This window comes from Syngnathus acus, chromosome 6, assembly GCF_901709675.1.
Source record: "Syngnathus acus chromosome 6, fSynAcu1.2, whole genome shotgun sequence".
Taxonomy (NCBI): Eukaryota; Metazoa; Chordata; class Actinopteri; order Syngnathiformes; family Syngnathidae; genus Syngnathus; species Syngnathus acus.
The window spans coordinates 7454135-7473745 of NC_051092.1; the positions used below are offsets into that span (position 1 = coordinate 7454135).

Consider the following 19611-nt stretch of genomic DNA (forward strand, 5'->3'; position numbering starts at 1 on the left):
GACGTTGAAGGAAACCACGAGGTTCTCTTTGCACTAAGTTGTTTAAAGATTTTAGTTTGCACATCTGATTTGTAAACTACATGCTGGGTCGCCACTCCCTAAATGCAGAACATGGTTTTTATGCGTACGACCTCATCCTGCATGGGTTGCACAAGGGGAAACACATTTGCTCAATGGATATGCACTGCCTTAAAATGAAAGCCCTTTTTGTTTCTTGGAAATCATTATTTTTGAAGATGTGCTTAATGTTGCTGTGGTCACAAACGTTTAGAATCACAACAAATGAAAACCATGAATGCAAGTCGGTGGTGGAAAATACTGGGAATCCCATTCGAAATTTTCAAAATGTTTTACTTTCATTGTTTGTTCAGTTTGTGTCAACATCACATATACAGAGAATGAACAACACGCCACTGAAAACAACACCAAAATAACGTGACGTCGGAGCCGTGTATAATGTCATGAAAAGCAAGACCTTGACTTTCATGCTCGTTTTCGCCTTGGTTTGCTGAGAATGACAATATTTTCACTCTAGCATGAAAATAGAGAGGCAATTGTTCACTAAAGCAGATGGCACTTAAATCCAAAGTCTAGACCAAAACTAATATTTCACGAGATTAAACACATTTCATGCTTGGTATTACCAACACATTTAAAGCATGGACATACATTTTGTGATGGAATAATGCAACGCAGAAGTCGAAATCTGTTACACGATGCATGCTTGCATGCTTTTTGTGACACTTCTTAAGTAAATAAGTCTACTCACCATCTGCAAAAGTCAAAATCTGTTACAGGATGCATGCTCGCATGCTTTTTGTGACATTGAAGTAAATAAGTCTACTCACTCTCCATCTGCAACATACACAAGTGGTACAAAAAAGCATTTTTGTATGTAATACAATCATCACACAAGATGGCTGTGACATCACGCTGTAGGGCCAAAGTTGGCGTGTCCGCTGTGATCCGCTCAGTCATCCTGTTAAACCTTGTTCCACTGCTGGAAGGATCCGATTTGAAGGCCAGAGTAGAAGACTTGGTAGCGGTGCTTCCACATGATGAAGACAGCCACAGCACAGACGAAGGCCTGAACTAGGTTCAGCACAATCTGGAGCAAAAAGTAGAGTGTGAGCGTCTCGGTGATATCCTGACAGTCGTCGACGCCCTCGTAGGTGAACGTGCGAGCTATGGGGTCACGGGGGTCCAACGTGCACTCGCAGGCATCAGCGGTGGGCAGGCAGCTGAGGCTGCTGGTCTGCGCGTGGTGGTATCCAGCAAAGGCCACAACCAAGGTGGATATGACCAGGCCGATGGCACACAATGTAAAGTACAGGAGCTGTGGGCAGGAAAAAAAGTGTCACATCATGCATTGTCATTGTGTGAATCCTGACAGATGTGTCAGAAAGCAGCAAATGAGGTTAAAAGGACTCCCAAAGGTTTCATTCCATCATTGTTATGCTGAAAGCGGTAACGAGAAGGCATCTGAGATAATATTGAGTCATGTGTCAGGAAGGATAGCATGTATTCTTTTCTTTCATAGTTCAGCCCAGAAGCTATATTTCTCAGCACACATCTCGAAAAGGATCGCAATTTGAGGTTATCATAGGTCCACTATTCTATTGTGGCATCGAAATTCCACACATTTTGAAATCAACCATAAAAAGCTGAGCTTCTCTCCTCAAAAGCAACAAATATTTGACTTTTACAGCAAAAAGGCCTGCCACACACTTCTGACATTTAGGGATTCAATTTTGGTTTTGACCTTATTTTGCAGCTTGTATGTTTTTCTCCTATGCTTGGAGTAGGTTTTTTTTTTCTCCAAAACTTGCATGACGTGTTATTTGAAAGTTCCTATATTTGCCCATTGTTGTAATGTTAGTGTGACTGGATCTTTGTCCCTCCATTGGTTGACAACAAGTCTGGTGAGGAAACGTGCCATCAAATTCGCAAAGAGATCAGGGCATCCAAGCATTTCAGTCATATTGTTGTGATTTTACTTTTGTTACACTCACAGCCCCCATCTATCAACTGGAAGCTGGAATTTAATATAATATGCTATGGCCAATCCGTCATGTATTTCTTGCTTTGGTATTTCATCTTGCCTTGAAGTTTCTAGCTCTTATTATTCTTCCACTTGTTTTCTTACTGCACCTAACTATAGCGTCATAACATTTTAAATCAATCAACGAGCACAATTTGTGGCAACAGCTGTATGATTACGCTTTTCAATCCAACCATTCTTTTTTTCTGCAAGACTCAAGGGTATTTAATTGACAATAAAACCTCTGTCCTAATGGCTTTAAGCATCCAAAATTTAAATGGGATCTGATGACTCATCCATGCTATTTTGTATTACCTAGATTAATGGTCCAAATAATTTCATTTTAGAGCATTCATTCGCATGACTTTTTTTGAGGGGATTAGAATTCGTTGCCTCTAGTTTGTTTCTGTTTGCAGGCTGTGTTTTGAGCCCAAATCACGTAATCTCTATTCTAAACAATTTCTGGAGGGATATTTATTGCTTGGGGCCCAGACGTTCTCTTGAGATAAAAAAAAAAGGTGAATGATTACAGTTTAGTGGGCAAAGGTCATCTTCACTGTGACCTCACAGGACCTGACTTGGAGATATGATAAAATGACTCATGACCCCAAAAATCTGTCTTGTGTCGTGTCAAAACAGGCTGCAATCTAGACTTGTAATTATTGCCCGTTGCATAAGAGTACTATACGTACTGCGTGAACAAACTAGTGACCTTAAAGTCCATCCATCCAGCCATCACATTTCCAACACCGCTTATCCCGTTCAGGGTCGTGGGGGGTGCTGGAGCCAATCTGGGCTGACAATGCGCAAAAGGCGGACTAGACCCTGAATTGGTTGCAGGACCTCACAGTCATGAACAGGAATGCCGTCTTAGTGGCTATTGCATGTTCCTTTGAAAGAGATTACCCACAATCCTACAGGGCGAGAGGCGGCCCTCAGATCGAGAACCCCGCCTGTGGCCTGCCTCCTGCATGCACGTGTGTGTTTTGAGCAACCGCCAGTATCTAAAAATACAGTTGTAAAATGTGCCAATGGCTATATGATGTTCATGCAGTTTCACTAGAGCAATAACCCTTAAATTTGATCTTAATCCATCACTTATATAACTGCAGCCCTTACTCGTTGGTGTTTCCTCTCACTTCGAAACTTATGGAGTTACGCAAGATGATGATTCCAAATAGCATTCATGCTAATTTTGGAACAGCCGTGAAATCTGAAGCATGGGCAGATAGAAGGGGGCGCAGTCACAGCAAATGGATTAACTGCAACTGTTTCGGTGGGCCTTTATGCTTGAGTTTACATTTGGTGACAGAAAGAAGCCGACTCTTGTGGTTACTTCCCTTCACTGCATTCGTATTGCAAGTCACACCCAATATTTCATCATCAATTTCAAGAAAATATTCAAGAATAAATACTTTTTGATATTATTTTTTGCAAAAATTACAAAAAGTATGGGTATGTTGACTGCAGATACTTCCATTCATTCATTTTCTATACCCAGCCTGGTAAAAACAAAAGCAGCTCGCCTATCATCATTATTAGCCTATTGTTATTTAGTGCAAGGGATTATGTCGATTTTGATCTATGTTGATTTTTTGCCGTTCTTGCATAGTATCAGCATTAAGCTAGGATTTATACATTCTATAGAACATTCCAACAATTTGTAACACTAACTGCTCACCCACGCATACACTATAGATTTCTTATGTGGCCTTTTTGCAAAATTACCTCGTAAATCCTTTGAACTCAATGAATGCAACCTTCATTAAAAGTCTTCTACGAATGTGAGTGCATAAACATGAGATGACTGATGAAATGAGAACTCTTACTATGCCAATACCACACGATTGTTGTCTTGTTACACAAACTACCACATCCCCCAACCTTCCCTTCCTTCCCTTCTACCTAGCTTTGCAGCTCCTTCCACCTCTCCCTTCCTCCCCTCCCTTCCTGGATTAAGATAGTACTACAAGCTTTGCATGATATTAGCCTGATAGGTCAATCGTTAAAATAGACAATCCTACATTATTATGGAGGACCTTTAGTCTGACTGCACATCATAAAAGGTTTTGTCCAGAGATCTACTTGCATGTTGCAGGACAGGTACTGTGACAGTGCACAATGATGCTAGAGCTTACATATACGTACATGTTGCTACACAGCACAAACACACTAATAAATGAGATGGGATAAGGTGAGCTGGTAGCAACCTACCCTGCCCATATTGCTCAATTTACCCTGTGGCTACCATATTGACTTTATTATCCACCACAGTTAATATGTTGCACCTTTATGCTACAGTTTTAGCGCCCAGTTTTGCAGCTATCTTAAATGATGCATAGAACAAAAAACTATTTACTTTGGTATTTTCACATGCATTATCACACATATGATGGAGTAAATGTATCGTTACAAGCAAACTTTATTGCCACTTTATTTCGACTAAAATTGACATCACTGTTGTCAGGTCTCAGGTCACAACCAATCACGGCTCGCCCGGTAACTGTGATGTCATTTTCAGTCGACAGCAAATGGCAAAATGGCCGCCCTTTGAGAAGAATAAAAACAGGTGGATTTTGCCTGCATAACTCATATTACACAAACGAAACAACACAGTGTTTCGACTAGTCGGGCTGCACAGAACATTCTTACAAAGAAAGTTTGGGGGTTGACTTCCTCTTTAATCAGCAACAAGGAGTGGCAGAACCTGATCCTATTTGTTGAACTTACCCCAGCTCCCCTATGCCATTTCAAAGGTTGTAAATAAATTAGAGCATGTCCTTGATTTTTGCATGATGGACCCGTCAACATGAACACATCCTGTTTACTCGTGTGCAAACCCACCTTGACAATGAACTGCAGGGTCGAGCGCTCATTTGGGCGATAGGTGACGCAGTACAGGATGAATCCCACAATGGCAACCAAACATAGCTGCAAAACAATACAGGCATCTTAGTTTCATTAGTTTCATTCTCTTTTAAAGCTAGTAGTCTTGTGTATGCGTTTGGTTTGGGTCTTGGAGCACAACACATTGTTTTGCTCGCATGTTGACGACTGCCAGTAATTTATTGCATATTAACTGATGTGATTACATGAGTCGCTCAAACCTCCACAGACACAGTCTTTCTTTCACACTCTTTCCACATTGCAGTTAGAGTCTTATGACTAACGTGCGGCATCTTATTTTACGGTTATTCCCAGGTTCTTAAGCACTCAACAAGAGTCTCTGGAAAGTTTTTTGATGACCTCAGTGTTTTTCACTTGGATTCGTCTCGTGAGAATCTAACTCGGGACGCCGAGATGTTTTCGACGGCAGATTATATCTTGACTGGACACTAAGACAGGGCCAAAACAGCCACAAAGGCTGACCTCATTTGCCCTGATTTATTGAGCCAAAAAATAGCAAACATGCTCTCACCAGAAACTTCAGTAGGTAAACCTGCATCAGAGGTGGGTGATTAGGACCAGCTTTAAGTAAAAAGCTGGAGTTGATACTTCAACTTTTCTAAAGGTATTTCTAAAACCAAATATATATTTAGTACTTTTACTTGAGTAATAAACACACTTTTGACACCTCTGATGTTTCCTCCAATATAGAGTGTAACCTGTCAGTATGTATCATCACAGTTAAAACCAATAAAAGTTGACAACATATTCACATATCCATCATCACAGTCTGTGTTAGATACATGTAGCTGTACACACTCGTGCAAATGTTAGTAAAAAAAAATTCTAAATTTATTCTACACTCTTAATTTTTAAAGATACAAGTGTGTGTTCTTTTAATGTTTACAAGTGTACTTCTTTGTGACGAGCTGTAAATAAGTATTTCATTATCATTCCGCTCTCTATTGTGACAAAGGAAGCTTGTATGATTTGAATTTGGTGGCAACTCTTGACTTGACTTGTACGGAAGAGGATTAGGGCCGTAGACCCGCATCATCTATAGAGGAGCTGTATCAAGATTCTGCCGGTTGATGCCACTCTCTCTTATATAGACATTTGAGAGCATTTGAGATATTGGGCCCCTGTCTTTAAGCCTAATCAGGTAAGAAACAAATTTCTGCATGGAGCACAGTAGTTATGCAAATTCTAAGAGATTCTTGCATCGGTTGTGCAGCGGTCCTCAGTGATGACTCTCGTACACCCAGTGGGGGATCAATTGTTGCTCTATGCCTGCAGGTATGGATGTTAATTATGTGAACAGTTGTTTACGACTAAGAGTGCTCTGATTGAGGGGTGAACAATCCAAGATGTCTTCTTACTTTGGTCCAAAGTCAGGTGGGATGAGCTCCAGCTCCATTGCTATAAGCAATGGAAAATGGATGGATGTTTTTTTCTGACTGAATGCCTGATTTACAAACAACAACATATTTTTGGGGGATGTGTGAACTTTAAAGTCCAAATTCTGAGAATAAAGTCAGAATTCCCACTTTAAAGTCAGAATTCTGAGAATAAAATCAGAATTCCCACCATACCATATCAAACCATAGATTTTTATCTAATTTATTTTAAAGATAAAACTTTGGTTCTCTTCTGCTTTGATTGTAGGTATATTGTAGTTTGTTTGGTGAACTCTTTGATGTTTATACAGGACTTTATGTGTTGGGGGAATTCATTCCATTCTTTTATTGCTATGTATGCGAAGCAGTTTTGTGCAAAAGCGCTTTTTCTTTTTGAGATGGTGAGGTTTCCCTAGGTGGCTGTTCTGGTTGTTCTTTTTGTACGTTCCAAGGCAGGCTGGATAAACATTTTGAGTGGAGGTGGTGCAACTCCATCTAGTCTTTTGAATATGAGAGTCAGGTTTGATAGTTTTATTAGATGGTCGATGTCTAGCAGTTCATATTCATTTAGGAGGGAACAGATATGATATGATTTGGGCTTTTTTGCTAGTATTTTTCTTGCTTGTTTGTATACTGATTTTAAGGGTTTGATAGTTGTTATGTTTGCCTGTGACCAGCTCGTTATGCAGTGTAGGGAGCGAAATAGGATCACAGCATGGTAGAATGTTATTGCTGCCTCCCACGAGAGGGCGTTCCTAATATGTTTGAAGGTGTACAGGCTGTATTTGTCATTTTCCTAATGTGTTTACGGAAATTTAGGTTGGATAATACCGAGGCATTTAGTCTCTTCTGTTACATTAAAGGCTCCCCTCGAACTGTGACTGCCGGGTGGTGGTGTAGTCTTGTAAAACTGATACTGTTTTTGCAACGTTTAGTGATAGGCGAGAGGAGTAACCAGTTGGCGATTTTGTTCATCGTCTTGGTTAGGGTCTCTACTACGGTGGCATCTTTGCCATGTACGTATATGACGGTGTCATCGGCGTACAAATTGAGGCTAGGTGATTAATGTAGAGACTGAAAAGTAGCGGTCCTAGTATCGACCCCTGCGGGACGCAATACGGATTTCTGTTGTGCGCACTTTGTTCCATTAATTTGGACACATTGCTTGCGCATAGTCAGGTATGATCTGAACCAGTCTGAGACACTGGGAGCCAGATTGTATTGTATTAGTTTGGCTAAGAGGACATCATGGTTAACCATGTCGAATGCCTTTCTTAGGTCCTGGAAGACCGTACCTACGACGCCTCCCTGGTCAAGTCTCATTTTGAGGTGTTCTATCAAATGGCAGCAGGCTGTTTCAGTCGAGTGCTTGGGCGGAAATAACATTTTATGGCATGCAGGAGATTTTGTGATTCAAGGTGACGGATTAGTTGCTGTGCGACTGCTTTTTCAATTGTTTTGGAAAGTGCCGGGTAGATAGTAATGGGTCGAAAGTTCTTTATGTCACGTGTACTTCCACCCTTGTGGATTGGGGTGACTATGCCTATCTTAAGGTTGTTGGGGAATACCCCTTCACTGAGTGAGGCCTTTACGAGATGCCAAATGGGTGTCACAAGGGTTGATTCCAAGAAGATAGTGTTTAGTCCGTACATGTCTTTTGCTTTTGAGTTCGACAGCAATGAGAGTAGCAGCATGATTGACAGGTGAGTTGTTGGTTATTGGCATTATTGTTATATTAATGAAATGGTTGTTAACATCTTCCACAACTTTAACGTTGACTGTGGCCACCATTCCATCAATAGTGACGTGGATTGGTGTTGTAAGTGATCCTTTGCCAGTTAGTTTGTCAACTGGTCGCCACAGAGACTTGCTCTCTACCTTTGTTTCCCGTATACCTAAATTGAAGGAAACAGTTTGACTTGGTGTGTTGAAACAATCTCGTGGTTTTGTTTCGTAATCCTTTGAACATTAGTCTATCGGTATAATTCTTGCTTTTTAGGTTTTTTTTTAGTGCGGTGTCTCTTTCGTTCATAATTGATTATATTATTATTATTGATTATTATAATTGATTGATAATTCATAATAGCGCATCGTTATACCATGGCAGCTTTTTTATGTTCCGTTTGGGTTTACTCGTACGCGCACAACACATCACGAGTTCAGAAATAGTTGTGAGAATGGTGTTGCTGGTCTCATTACAATCTCTGTATTCTATGTCTACCCATTTTGCATTTTTAATATCCTCATCAAGTTCTGGCAGCGCACTCTTTGGGACTAAACATTTTCTAGTGGTGCTCTGCATGGTGGTTTTATATCATGTTTTGGATAGTTTTCTATTAACTAGTGTTAGATTGTGGTCTGATAGACCTGTAATTAGGCTATATAGTATTTTTATAATTCGGTCAGACTTGTAGGTGAAGACTAGGTCAATCAATTTCTGAGTGGACTTAGTAAATTTAGTGGACATTTCGATTGTTTGTGTGAAGCCTAGTTTAGTAGATGCATTTTTTAGGTTTACCACGTTTTATTTTTGTCTAGCCAGTTTAGGTTTACGAAATCACATAGGATTATAGTGTATTTACTATTAGTTTCCTTAATGAGATGGGACAGTTGGTTATAGAAGGTTTCTTTTTCATTTGTTGAGCGGTAGAGGGTTAAAATATGAATGTAAATTTTGTGTGAGAGTTTTACTTGTACTCCTACACATTCAATAGTGCATTGGGGTAGAATCAGATCAAGTTTTCACACATAAATAATATCACACCCCCTCTTCTGGAATTGTGGTCTGTCCTGATAATGTTAAAACCTGGGATGGACACCAGTTTGAATGATATAACTGGCGTTAACCATGTTTCGGTCAGTCCTAAAAAGTCAAGGTTAGATTCAGATGTTCAATCTGCTCCTTTTTGGGGCCCAGACTTCTGATGTTGATGTTGAGGAGTCCACCAAATAGTCCTTTGGGTGTATTCCTTTGATTACAGATCATTTGGGCATGATTAGCTGTTTGAAATATTTTGTGTTGCCTTTGTTTTAGTATTGCTAACAAAGTGACATTTCGATTTATGAGACTGGGAGGGCTGGTTGTTCACTCCAATGGATGAAGAGAGAGTCTCCAAATGTGTTGGAGCATTCACTTTTGGAGCGACACCCTTCGTTCTAGCAATTACTAACTTGGTTGGTTGCCCAGACCTTACTGCGCTGGTAAAGCTGGGGCAACCTTGCCTTGCTTCTCGTCATTGTTTTAAGTACCGACGCATATTCATGCTTCTTTTCCGCGGTGATTTAAGTGCTTGCCATCATTAGAAAATAAAGCCAGGCGCTGCTAAAATAAATCACAATTTTCTACATAGGTGGAATGTGGTGTATCCTTATTTGGCTGCTTTGTTGGAGAATTTCTCCAAAGACCACATATAGGCTTCACACGACATCATCCTTGGACCAAAGTTGATTTACTCCAAGGGCAAAATCCCTAGAAACAAACTCAGCAATGTTTTTTTTTTTATATATAAAGTACAATGTCATGACGAGGGGCGTGACCTCTACACTAGAGAGGCCAAGCCACCGCTACGCAAACAAACACAAGCCAACAATATAGTAGGAGGTCAGCCTTCAGGTCCAGAGTTAGCAGTTCTATTGCATATCAAAAAGGAAGGACATTCAATTGAGGACATTGGTATTCAAATTTTGGGTAGTTTGAAAGAGGTGTGGGGGTAGCCATCTACTGTATTCATCCGCAATTCCTGATAATAACAACAAACCCCATGTGACCACAGAGGCCACAGCCAACAGACACATCAATAGGAAAACTCCACACGTATGAATAAGAACTAAAGAAGCCTTTTGGATTTAATTAAATGTGAATTGGCTTAATCAACCTTTGCAGTTGAACTCTCTGTGCACTTGTGGGCGGACACTCAGAGGAAGTTACTGTCGTGACTGTTTTGGTGTAGTGAGACTGTATCACATTGCCACACTGCAAAATGTTTAAGGTCAAAATGGCATGCGATTGTATTATGTTATCAAATAACATACATGGGACATTGTCAGTCGAATCCAAACGAGTTTGACTACGTATTATAGTGTGATAATGCCAGTGTTTTGTTCGTTGAGTGAGGTCGGGGCACTGTTGAAGAGCGTGTGGTGAAAATAGAGATGCAGTAGTAACAAGAAACCACAAGCGTCCATGCAAGGAATGTAGTAGAAGTTGAGCACAAAGACAACGCTTACAATGATCCCAGCCCAGTGCGGCGTCTCTCTGGCCAGAAGTGAAGGGCTGATGGCCAGCATGAGGAAAGCCACCACTGTGACAGCTACCCCCAGGAGCAGCTGCGAGAGGGCCACGAGCAGAGGGAAGCGGCACGCTCTGCACTTGCGGTCGTCATCTGGCCCCGGGCTCTCTTCTCTTCTCTTTCCGCCATCCCTCTGCTCTGAGGAACCTTTCTTGCCCATGTCTCCCGTCACTACCTCACAATCCGTACCTCTCAGTCCTCACTACTTTTTTCGGCACTGTTTGAAAACAGCCGAGCTGGGCTGCCTGCTCGCCCCCGGCCTCCCGCCCCCATCTCTTATTCCCCTCCCTGCCCAGGGCTCCTCTCACCATAGCTGCTATTTGGAAACAGAGGAGACGCTGAACTAATATGGAAAACATTTGGAACAGATTCCGTGAGTGGCTCCAGTGCCACATATAGAGCAGGCGGCTCACAGAGGAGCAAAGGAAAAGGAGGGAAGGGCGGCAGAAAGTCTGTTCCAACATACTACTGTGCTGCCATGATCTCAAATATGCTCATTAAAGAAAGGAACGAGTATGTTGACAGGCGCGTGTTCATTCAGTAAAAACGTAATAGTTGAGAAGATTACACTTTTATTCTGTGAGTGGGTGATTGCATCCTTCTTTCCACCACATTGAAGAACCATACGCTCTGATAAAAACAAATCACAACACTTTTGAGTCTATGTGAGGACTCTAAATTGGGTATGGTTGTGAATGTGAGTGTGAATGGTCCACTCCACCTATTACAAACTATTTGGGGTGAGCACATCTGCCTCAGAGTGATGAGGTCTGGGGTTCAAAATGTTGACTCTAGCCTTCCTGTGTGGAATTAGCATGTTCCCTGCGTGCTTGCTTGGTTTTCTCCCACATTCCAAAAACATGCATCTGAGGCAAATTGAAGATCATAAATTGTTCTTAACAGTATGAATGGTCGTTTGGCTTCAGCCTATTGTTAGCTGCATCTTAGTCAGCTTGGATAGTGTCACGTCTTGTCCCCAGCCGTGTTACTATGTGTCTCTGTCTTGGTTTCTGTCTGTGTGCTCGCCCTTCCCCTCCTGTGTGCCCATGATTAGTCTGATTATTCTCACCTTCTTCTTGTTACCTGTCATGTATATAAGTCCTGTCTGCCCCTCACGCCCCGTCGGATCATTGTGTGTTGTTGTCTTGATGTCGTTTGGTTCCTGGTGTCTTAATGGTTTCGCGTCCCTGTCGGTTAGTCCTTTTGTTATTTCGTTAAGTCATGTCAGTTTGCCGAGTCTATTAGTTTGTTTTGTTGAACAAACCCTGGTCCAAGCGGCATTTGGTCGCCCTGCTCCATCCGATCCGTGACAGATAGGTCCCATATCATCTGCAATCCAAGACAAAAATGATTTTAATTTTAGACACGGTGATAAGAAGAAAAGAACAACTACAACAACAAGTAGAAGAAGTAGAAGACGACGACAACAAAGAAGATGAAGTAGAACAAGAAGTAAGTGCTCAATAAAGGAGTGTAATGCACATGTCTGGGCACACAACTGGGCTGCTGCCATGGTTACGATACACCGCATGAACAGGAGCACATGTCTAATATGTGAGCCCCAGACTCTCCATCTACATACTGTAGACTTTGTTAAAGACTCAGTTGTCTGTTCTGTGGGTAAAATGTAATAAATCATGCTTCTATTGGAAGCCACTGGTTTTTTTTGTCCATTAGTATTTGCTCACCTGCTTTGACTTGCATATAATGTTATGTGACAATCCGTTCCTAATCTACAGGTTTTAAATGGATGTCAGTCCACCAGGTCCATAAAGACAAAAAGGTTTGGTGTGGATGAACTTGACTGAGCTGAACAGAGTCCTTACCTCAACCCAATAAAACACTTCTAGGATGAATTGGAGTGGAGATTGCGAGCCAGGCCTTCTCATCCATGTGTGATTTTACAAGAGTGCATCAGAAAGAATGGTGAGAAAAAAAAGGCCATTAACTCAAACCTGCACATTGTGGAAAGTTTTTTTCAGCAGAGTCAGGGCTGTTTTAGCTACAAATGATGGGCGGACATCATGGTAAAACCAATGGATTAAGAATGGGAGTCATATAAACAAGCTAATATCCAACAGGAATCTTTTTTCAGAACCTCACTGCTCTTGAGGAGATCTGCATGGAGGAATGGGCCAAAATACCAGCAACGGTATGTGAAAATCTTGTGAAGACTCACAGAAAACCTTTGACCTCTGTCATTGCCAACAAAGAGTATATAACAAAGTATTAATATGAACTTTTGTTAATGACCAAATACTTATTTTCCACCATAATTCGCAAATAAATTCCTTATAGATCAGACAATGTGATTTTCCGGATTTTTTTTCCTTTTGACTCTTATAGTTGAAGTACCTATGATGAAAATTACAGGCATCTCACCTTGCACAAATGGTGGCTGACTAAATACTTTTTTGCCCCACTGTACAGCAGCTCATGTTTGTGTTTGGCTCCCTTCATTATAACTCATTAAATTCTTTAGGGATTTTAATGCAGATTGGGTTGTTACAAACATTAGACTAGACATGCAGCTATGATACAAGCCAAGTGCCATTATATAATTGGAGCTTTAACAAAGACCATCGCAGGACTCCCTCTTCAAAACCACACTAATATCAATGCCAGCCGCCACATGCTTGAATCGTACGTGCAAGTTTCAGGTTGAAATAACTTACTTTAATCTCCGTGACCATACATTGGCCAACGGCAGATCCAAGGGTGGTCTCAACCATTGAACCATTTCCCGAAATGCTTATTTCTTGGGTCTAATTTTAAATCCATCCTCTCATGTTGTCCTATTTGCTAGTTAGCGTGACGTTAACCTAAGCATTTGTGTCCCAGCTCATTCCGGCATCATCCAATAAGTGATCAAATTATCTTTGATGGTTGTTGGAACTGTGTTGCAGTGAAACTAACGAAAAAGGCAAGCTACACTGTGCCACAGCGTCTGAAGCCACAAGAGTGCAGAAAGAATGTAAACATGAAACTGTATGTTGTCACTGGCTACTTTTATGTCATCCTTCTTGCTACATTATAGGAAGCTGGATTTTTTTTTGTTTTTGTTATTTCATCAGAGAAATTATAAATCAGTTAACCCAATCGAACAAGTGAATTAATTACGACTGATTCACGCACAGCACTACTAATAGCTCAGACAAATGCACAGTATGGCCTCTTTAAATACAGAGTCCAAGTGAGTACTTGTAATTTACAAAAGTACATCAGACATGAAAACAGCGACCGAGGAAATAAGTCATTTCCAGTTGTGGTGTTTTTTTGGGTGTGTTTTAAAATGTTAATTTTAAGTGGAAGAGATGTAGAATTTAAATCACACGTGACCCGACGACAACTCAATTGATTTAGAACTCATCAAGCATGTGCTCGTTTAGTTGTCGCATGAATCAAGTCTCAGAATGAGTTCAGCCTCCAGCTGTTGTCTCACCGGCTGTGGCTGCAGTAACACGCACGCAAGCGCGCGCACACACGCACGCACGGACACGGAGCAGGTTTTAGTGGACTTTGTGCCGTGAGAATACACGTGAGTGGGAAGCCGTTCCCTCGCTGAGTCGCGCGTGCGCTCTTGTTGGCCACAGCGGCAGATGGAAGGCGGCTTTGCGAAGTGGCCGCGGCATGAAGGGAGGGAGGGAGGGAGCGGGTGCTGGGGGGGGGGGGGCGGCGAGACACATCAGCCGCGGAGGGAGAAGTGGAGGTATCAGTGTTAGGCGGCGCAGCTCCAAGCAGAGGACACGCACACCGTGTGCACCATCAGCCGCGCGCTTTGTGGAATAACAAACATTTGTGGGCAAGAAAAGCTGCAGGACACACCTGATGGATGAAAGAATAGCACATTTACAGGAAAGACACTTCATGGAGCGCGCAGACTTTCTGGGGTGAGCGTGTTTTCTTTTTGCCAAGTCTTAAAAAACAAAAAAAAAACAATGTTTGACTCTTCCCACTTGTACTTTAGGGTGGACTACCCCTCTCTGTACATGTGCAAATCCAAAAGGGGAATAAAACGGGAGGATGGTGGCAAGGTGCGGAAATAGAAACATTTTAAAACGTGTTTTCATGATTTAGATACCTTGTTGCAATGGCTATGACGTAACTTTGGAACCCACGTATCGCGTCTTGTTTTTTCCACAGGACGCTTATAAGTTACCACACCGTTTGATAGAGAAAAAGAGGAGGGACCGAATCAATGAATGTATCGGTCAACTGAAGGATCTGCTGCCGGAGCATTTAAAGCTGTCGGTAAGATCAACTTCTAAGAAGTTTAGGTTGCGTGGATAGGGAAAATGTATTTGAATATTAGACATCATGGACTTGTGTTTTGTGTCCACGCACGCAGACGCTGGGCCATTTGGAGAAGGCGGTTGTCCTGGAATTAACCCTGAAACATTTAAACGCATTGACTGCAGTCACTGAGCAGCAGCACCAGAAGATCATTGCTTTGCAAAACGGTAAGATCTACACGCTTCGCCAAGCCTAATCGATTGTGTACATAGGTGTGGTGATAAAGCACGCGCAGTGGAAAGAAACAAATAATACTTGCACGCACGGGCGCCATTCCGAGTGCAGCAAACGCCGCACGTGCGCTGACACTTGTCGATCACGTGTTGTTGTCGTCTTTATTTTTTTCCAAATAGAATTTTTGTGCGAAATTGCACTTTGCATCGAACTTAAAATTGGTATACATATTGATCTTGCCCCACGGTTGGACTCGATTTGACATTTGACAAAAAATAAAAATAAAAAATACCCCAATTGTGTTTCAACGTGAAATTTGATGACTTTACTAGTGCATGCAGATAAATGGCAGCGATGGTGGGAATTCTAAAACGGCGAAAATATACATGTCGTGATGGAACGAAAAGTTTTTTTTCATTCCCTGGTGGTCTTTGGATTGGGAATGTCAACATGTATAACAGGATAAGAGTGGTCATAAATACTGAACATAAAAAGAAGGCATTCACATGGCTTATTTTCTTCCTGTCAGACATGAAAGAAGACATTTTTGATTTATGGTGGTTCAAAAATATTGCAGGACTGGTATCCAAATATTGATATTTCAAATCCTACAAGTCTTCCCTGATAAGTCATCCCATAGGAGTCCGATGCACTTTCCACATTGTCTGCCATGTTTTCATACACTCCTGGAAAGATTCTTCCGGGATCATCTACAGCTCTGTCGTCGTAGCCATCATGTTGTCCGCCACATTTTCAAAAGGGAATTTTCTTGATGACCCTCCTTGAGCTCAGATGTTCGGGGCATTGTGAGGTAGGCACATTGTCATGTCAACTCTTACTTCTTACGCAAATGCTGCTGGATCTCTTTTTGGATGTGCTGGCTGATCATCTGGGCCAGACTGAAGGGGAAAACTAGAAGTCTGGGTTTGAAATTTATGTTTTGTGGGCCTACATTTTTCAGACACACCTCAGGTGTTTTTATCCAAAAACAAGTGGTGGATAAAAAAACCCACCTTTTTTGGAGAAATATTATTTCAGAATTTGAAGCATACAGTACAATGCATGCATAGAAAGTCAAGAGCATTAGGGTTAAAACGTGATTATTTTTGTTTCAACAGGGGACCGGTCAATGAAGTCGTCCATTCACACCGATGCAGAAGCTTTCCACTCTGGTTTTCAAACGTGCGCCAAGGAAGTCCTCCAGTACCTGAGTCAGTTTGAGAACTGGACAGCGCACGAACAGAGCGGTGCCCAGCTGGTCCAGCACCTCCACAAGGCCCTGGCCAGGGTTCAATCCAGCACGCTCTTCCCCCCGCAGCAGCAGCAGCTCCCCGTCGGCGTCACACCGGATGGGCACAAAGCCGACAACCAGGCCAACTGCGTCCCGGTCATCCAGAGGACCCAAGGCGGGGATCTGACCGAGAACGACACGGACACGGACAGTGGCTACGGGGGCGAGGGGGGCAAGGACAAAGAGTGTGAGCACAGCAACACCTTGCAGGCAGCCAAAGGTGTGAAAATCAAGCAGGAGTTTGGAGACGATCGCCCGGCCAAGAAACCAAAGATGAACTGGTCCGCAAATGGCTCGGGGGCTGCTGATATGGCGTTGATGAACTCGCTGATGGGATTAACCGGAGTGGGACAGCAGACACCAATTTGCATGCCTTTCTACTTCATCAACCCATCAGCCGCTTCCTCGTACATGCCTCTTTTTGATAAAAGCAACATGGAAAAGGGCATGTACCCAGCGGCGGCCCTGGCCTCCCCCTTCCCGTGGCTGTACCCTGCACAAGCGTCCGCAGCTGCGGCCGTAGCGGCCGCTGCGGCCTTCCCGAGCTTGTCGGCGCAATTAGGCGCTTCATCTCCGTGCGAGGACCCCCAAATCGACGGCAACACCCACGAGCCCGAGATGAGCTCACCCGAGGACGAATGTCCCACGAGTGACGAAGGTGACGACGATGAAGAGAGTGGGATTCAGCGGCCGCGTGACCAGTTGCCAGTCTGTCAAACCAGCTAACTTGTCTGGATCGGATCACCTTCATCTTGGAGGCCATACACTCTCATATCAGATGCATTTGTTGTGTGAATGCTGAGAGTCAAGCACCCCTAACTTAATAGATAATAATATTATATTTATTATTCTTACAGTTTGCATGCTCTTCTGAGATCTCGGTCTTCTCACGAATTGCAAAAACACGCACAAAAAACCCAGACTAAGCACAAGTTGCACAGTCGCACAGTCCAAATAAAAAATTCCACCTCGTATCTCAAGATTTTGCAACAAAAATATCATTTTTAGATATGATGATACAAATACGTGTATCTTGTTTTACAATCCTACTTTATATTAATAATTGCAAATGTACCTGTGGCTAAAAAGCAAAGCACGACAAGTCTGTTGCCGCAATACACGTGTCGTCAATGAATGAGGCGATCATTGCCAAAAATCACTCAAATATTCACGCTGATTTGTTAATTTCTTGTCCATTTCCTCTTCCTGATTCACAGTAATCAGTTTTCTCGTTGACAATCGCGCCATGTTGTTTAAAAAAAACAAAATGCCACTTCGATAAGAACACCAGGGGTTGCAGTTGACCCATTGCAGCTCGCTGGTTGGGTGCACAAAGGTCAAGCGCCTAGTGTGCGGGCCAGTCGTAGTCAAAGAGCCCAGTCATATTGCTCTGATGTCATCCCATAAGGGGCGTGCTTGCACAGTATGTTACACTGTGTTGCATTACTAGTTGCCAAATGTCGTTGCATCTCTCAGCATTCACACAATTTGTAAGGTAATGGCAATTTCTGAGGATGTAATTGAATATCAATGATGTGGGTCTATGGAGTAGATTTTTGTGTATTATAGCTACCTTGATGGAACACCTCTGACTGTGTGCCTTTTGCACTTATGCTAGATTAATTCATCTGAATGCTCATCGACAATGATTGGCAAAACTGTTGTGTTGCACTGCAGTTAGTTTTGTAACCGCTTTGATAAAATATTCTCAAATGGCAGCATTGATGTCAAATTTTGAGCACTACAAGTGCAAGTGCGTAATATCCCAGCTTATCTCTTTGGATGTAAGACGTTGCAAAGGACGTCTGACAAGGTTTGGAACATCTCGCTGCATCTGCTCAGACTGTAAATATTCAAACCCGGTTGAGAGTCGGGTAAGTCAAGATGTAAATGTGCACTAGATGGCCTCGATGGCCACAATACCTCACTCCCAGCTTTTTGCGCGGGGTACTCTGAGAGACATTAAGGTTCCTCTTAAAACAAATATTGGATACACAAAAAAACTCACACAATCGCCATATAAAAATCAATCAAAGTGAATGACAGTTATATATTTTTTTCCCAGAGTCAGTCATGAGTAGGCTCATTCAAGTCCTTAATTGCGACACTGGAGAAGCTTTTCCCTCCGCAGCGAGCTGCATAGCCAGCGTATTGTAGGTCCCCCAACTGAGGCATTTCTGCATTGAGATGCAGTGAGGCTCTTTACCTCCAGGAAGCAATGTAGGATAGCACCTTATAGATCTTTGATATTGAATGTACCTGTATTTTCCAAGCTGTTAACATTTGTAAGTAGGAACAGCGTTTCTCTTTGAGATGTAAAGTGCACTTTTTTTCTGCTTTTACCTCCAAATCCCAAAAAGTCATGGAAAGCCAATAAGTAATTGACCTTTTGTGTTGTTGTCTTGAATCAAACATATGATTTCAAGACAAACCGGGATCAGACGTCATATTCGCAATGGAGTGGGAACTCTTGTCATCTGCCCAATTTAGCCATTAGACTTTTTGATCATATATTGACCCCCACTACAATACGCTTCTGTTATACAGTTATGTAAAATGTTTTTCAATGAAAAAAAAAGCTGTGTTCACATGACTGTCATTTGAGAGCAATTCCTGCAACTTAAGTGACATTAAGCGTTTTAAGAAAGTTTCTCATGTGATTTACTTTGTATTTTGCAAACATGATGTTGCTTTTGTAGTTTTCTTCAGCCTGGTTAGCCTCAAATTGGTCATCAACTGTTATAGAAAGTGGCATGTATGTCTGTAAATATTTTTTGTGAATGTACTATAAAATGTCTGTCAATGATGTAGATGTCTATTCATTTTTTTTTTTTTAAGAAAAAAATATTTCCCTGAGCAGGTGTTGCACATTTTGTTGCTTTTCACATTATGCTGTTATAAATTATTGCTGATGAATTGAAAAATAAATATCAAAACTCAACATTGGACTTTTTCTCTTCAATTGCAGAATGTCTGCTGTGCGTGACGGCAATTTAACAGGTGGAAGGAAGCCGCAAATCCTGGAGGGGACTTGAAAGTTTGCAACTACAAGTAAGTCTATGTGTTGTCTTCAAGTCAAGTTTATTTATATAGCCCTAAATCACAAACAAGTCTCAAAGGGCTTCACGTATACAAAAAGTTGACAATTCTGACCTCGGCAGACGCGTTGAGGAGGTGAAACACAGTCATGCAGCTCCAATCAAAATGACAGGTCATGCCTTAAGAATGTACATAAGCCCA

The 19611-nt window shown here is 42.0% G+C and overlaps 2 protein-coding genes and 1 long non-coding RNA gene across 3 annotated transcripts; 2 read left to right on the forward strand and 1 right to left on the reverse strand.

Annotated features, from left to right (window-relative positions):
* Window positions 1-330: 330 nt before the first annotated feature.
* On the reverse strand, window positions 331-10886 carry sspn (sarcospan (Kras oncogene-associated gene)). Its single transcript, XM_037254999.1, has 3 exons — window positions 10552-10886; window positions 4886-4972; window positions 331-1336 (listed from the first exon to the last, which is right to left on the reverse strand). Exons 1-3 carry the CDS (start codon window positions 10771-10773, stop codon window positions 983-985), a joined length of 663 nt encoding a protein of 220 aa, XP_037110894.1. The 5' UTR covers window positions 10774-10886; the 3' UTR covers window positions 331-982.
* LOC119124748 lies at window positions 9238-19312 on the forward strand. The gene is made up of 3 exons (XR_005098326.1): window positions 9238-9250; window positions 11316-11323; window positions 17313-19312. It is a non-coding gene; the product is annotated as an uncharacterized LOC119124748 (long non-coding RNA).
* Window positions 14277-17321, forward strand: bhlhe41 (basic helix-loop-helix family, member e41). The gene is made up of 5 exons (XM_037254998.1): window positions 14277-14503; window positions 14581-14647; window positions 14757-14864; window positions 14962-15073; window positions 16199-17321. Exons 1-5 carry the CDS (start codon window positions 14442-14444, stop codon window positions 17095-17097), a joined length of 1248 nt encoding a protein of 415 aa, XP_037110893.1. The 5' UTR covers window positions 14277-14441; the 3' UTR covers window positions 17098-17321.
* Window positions 19313-19611: the final 299 nt, after the last annotated feature.

What these genes read in the sequence shown, in the direction of transcription:
- sspn (XM_037254999.1), bottom strand. Translation starts at nt 10,773, where the DNA reads ATGGGCAAGAAAGGTTCCTCAGAGCAGAGGGATGGCGGAAAGAGAAGA. An exon ending in CGCACTGGGCTGGGATCATT is followed by an intron (nt 4,973 to 10,551) that starts GTAAGCGTTGTC and finishes ATTGTTTTGCAG; the next exon opens with CTATGTTTGGTTGCCATTGT. An exon ending in CCCTGCAGTTCATTGTCAAG is followed by an intron (nt 1,337 to 4,885) that starts GTGGGTTTGCAC and finishes TCCTGCCCACAG; the next exon opens with CTCCTGTACTTTACATTGTG.
- bhlhe41 (XM_037254998.1), top strand. Translation starts at nt 14,442, where the DNA reads ATGGATGAAAGAATAGCACATTTACAGGAAAGACACTTCATGGAGCGC. An exon ending in AACGGGAGGATGGTGGCAAG is followed by an intron (nt 14,648 to 14,756) that starts GTGCGGAAATAG and finishes TTTTTTCCACAG; the next exon opens with GACGCTTATAAGTTACCACA. An exon ending in GATCATTGCTTTGCAAAACG is followed by an intron (nt 15,074 to 16,198) that starts GTAAGATCTACA and finishes TTGTTTCAACAG; the next exon opens with GGGACCGGTCAATGAAGTCG.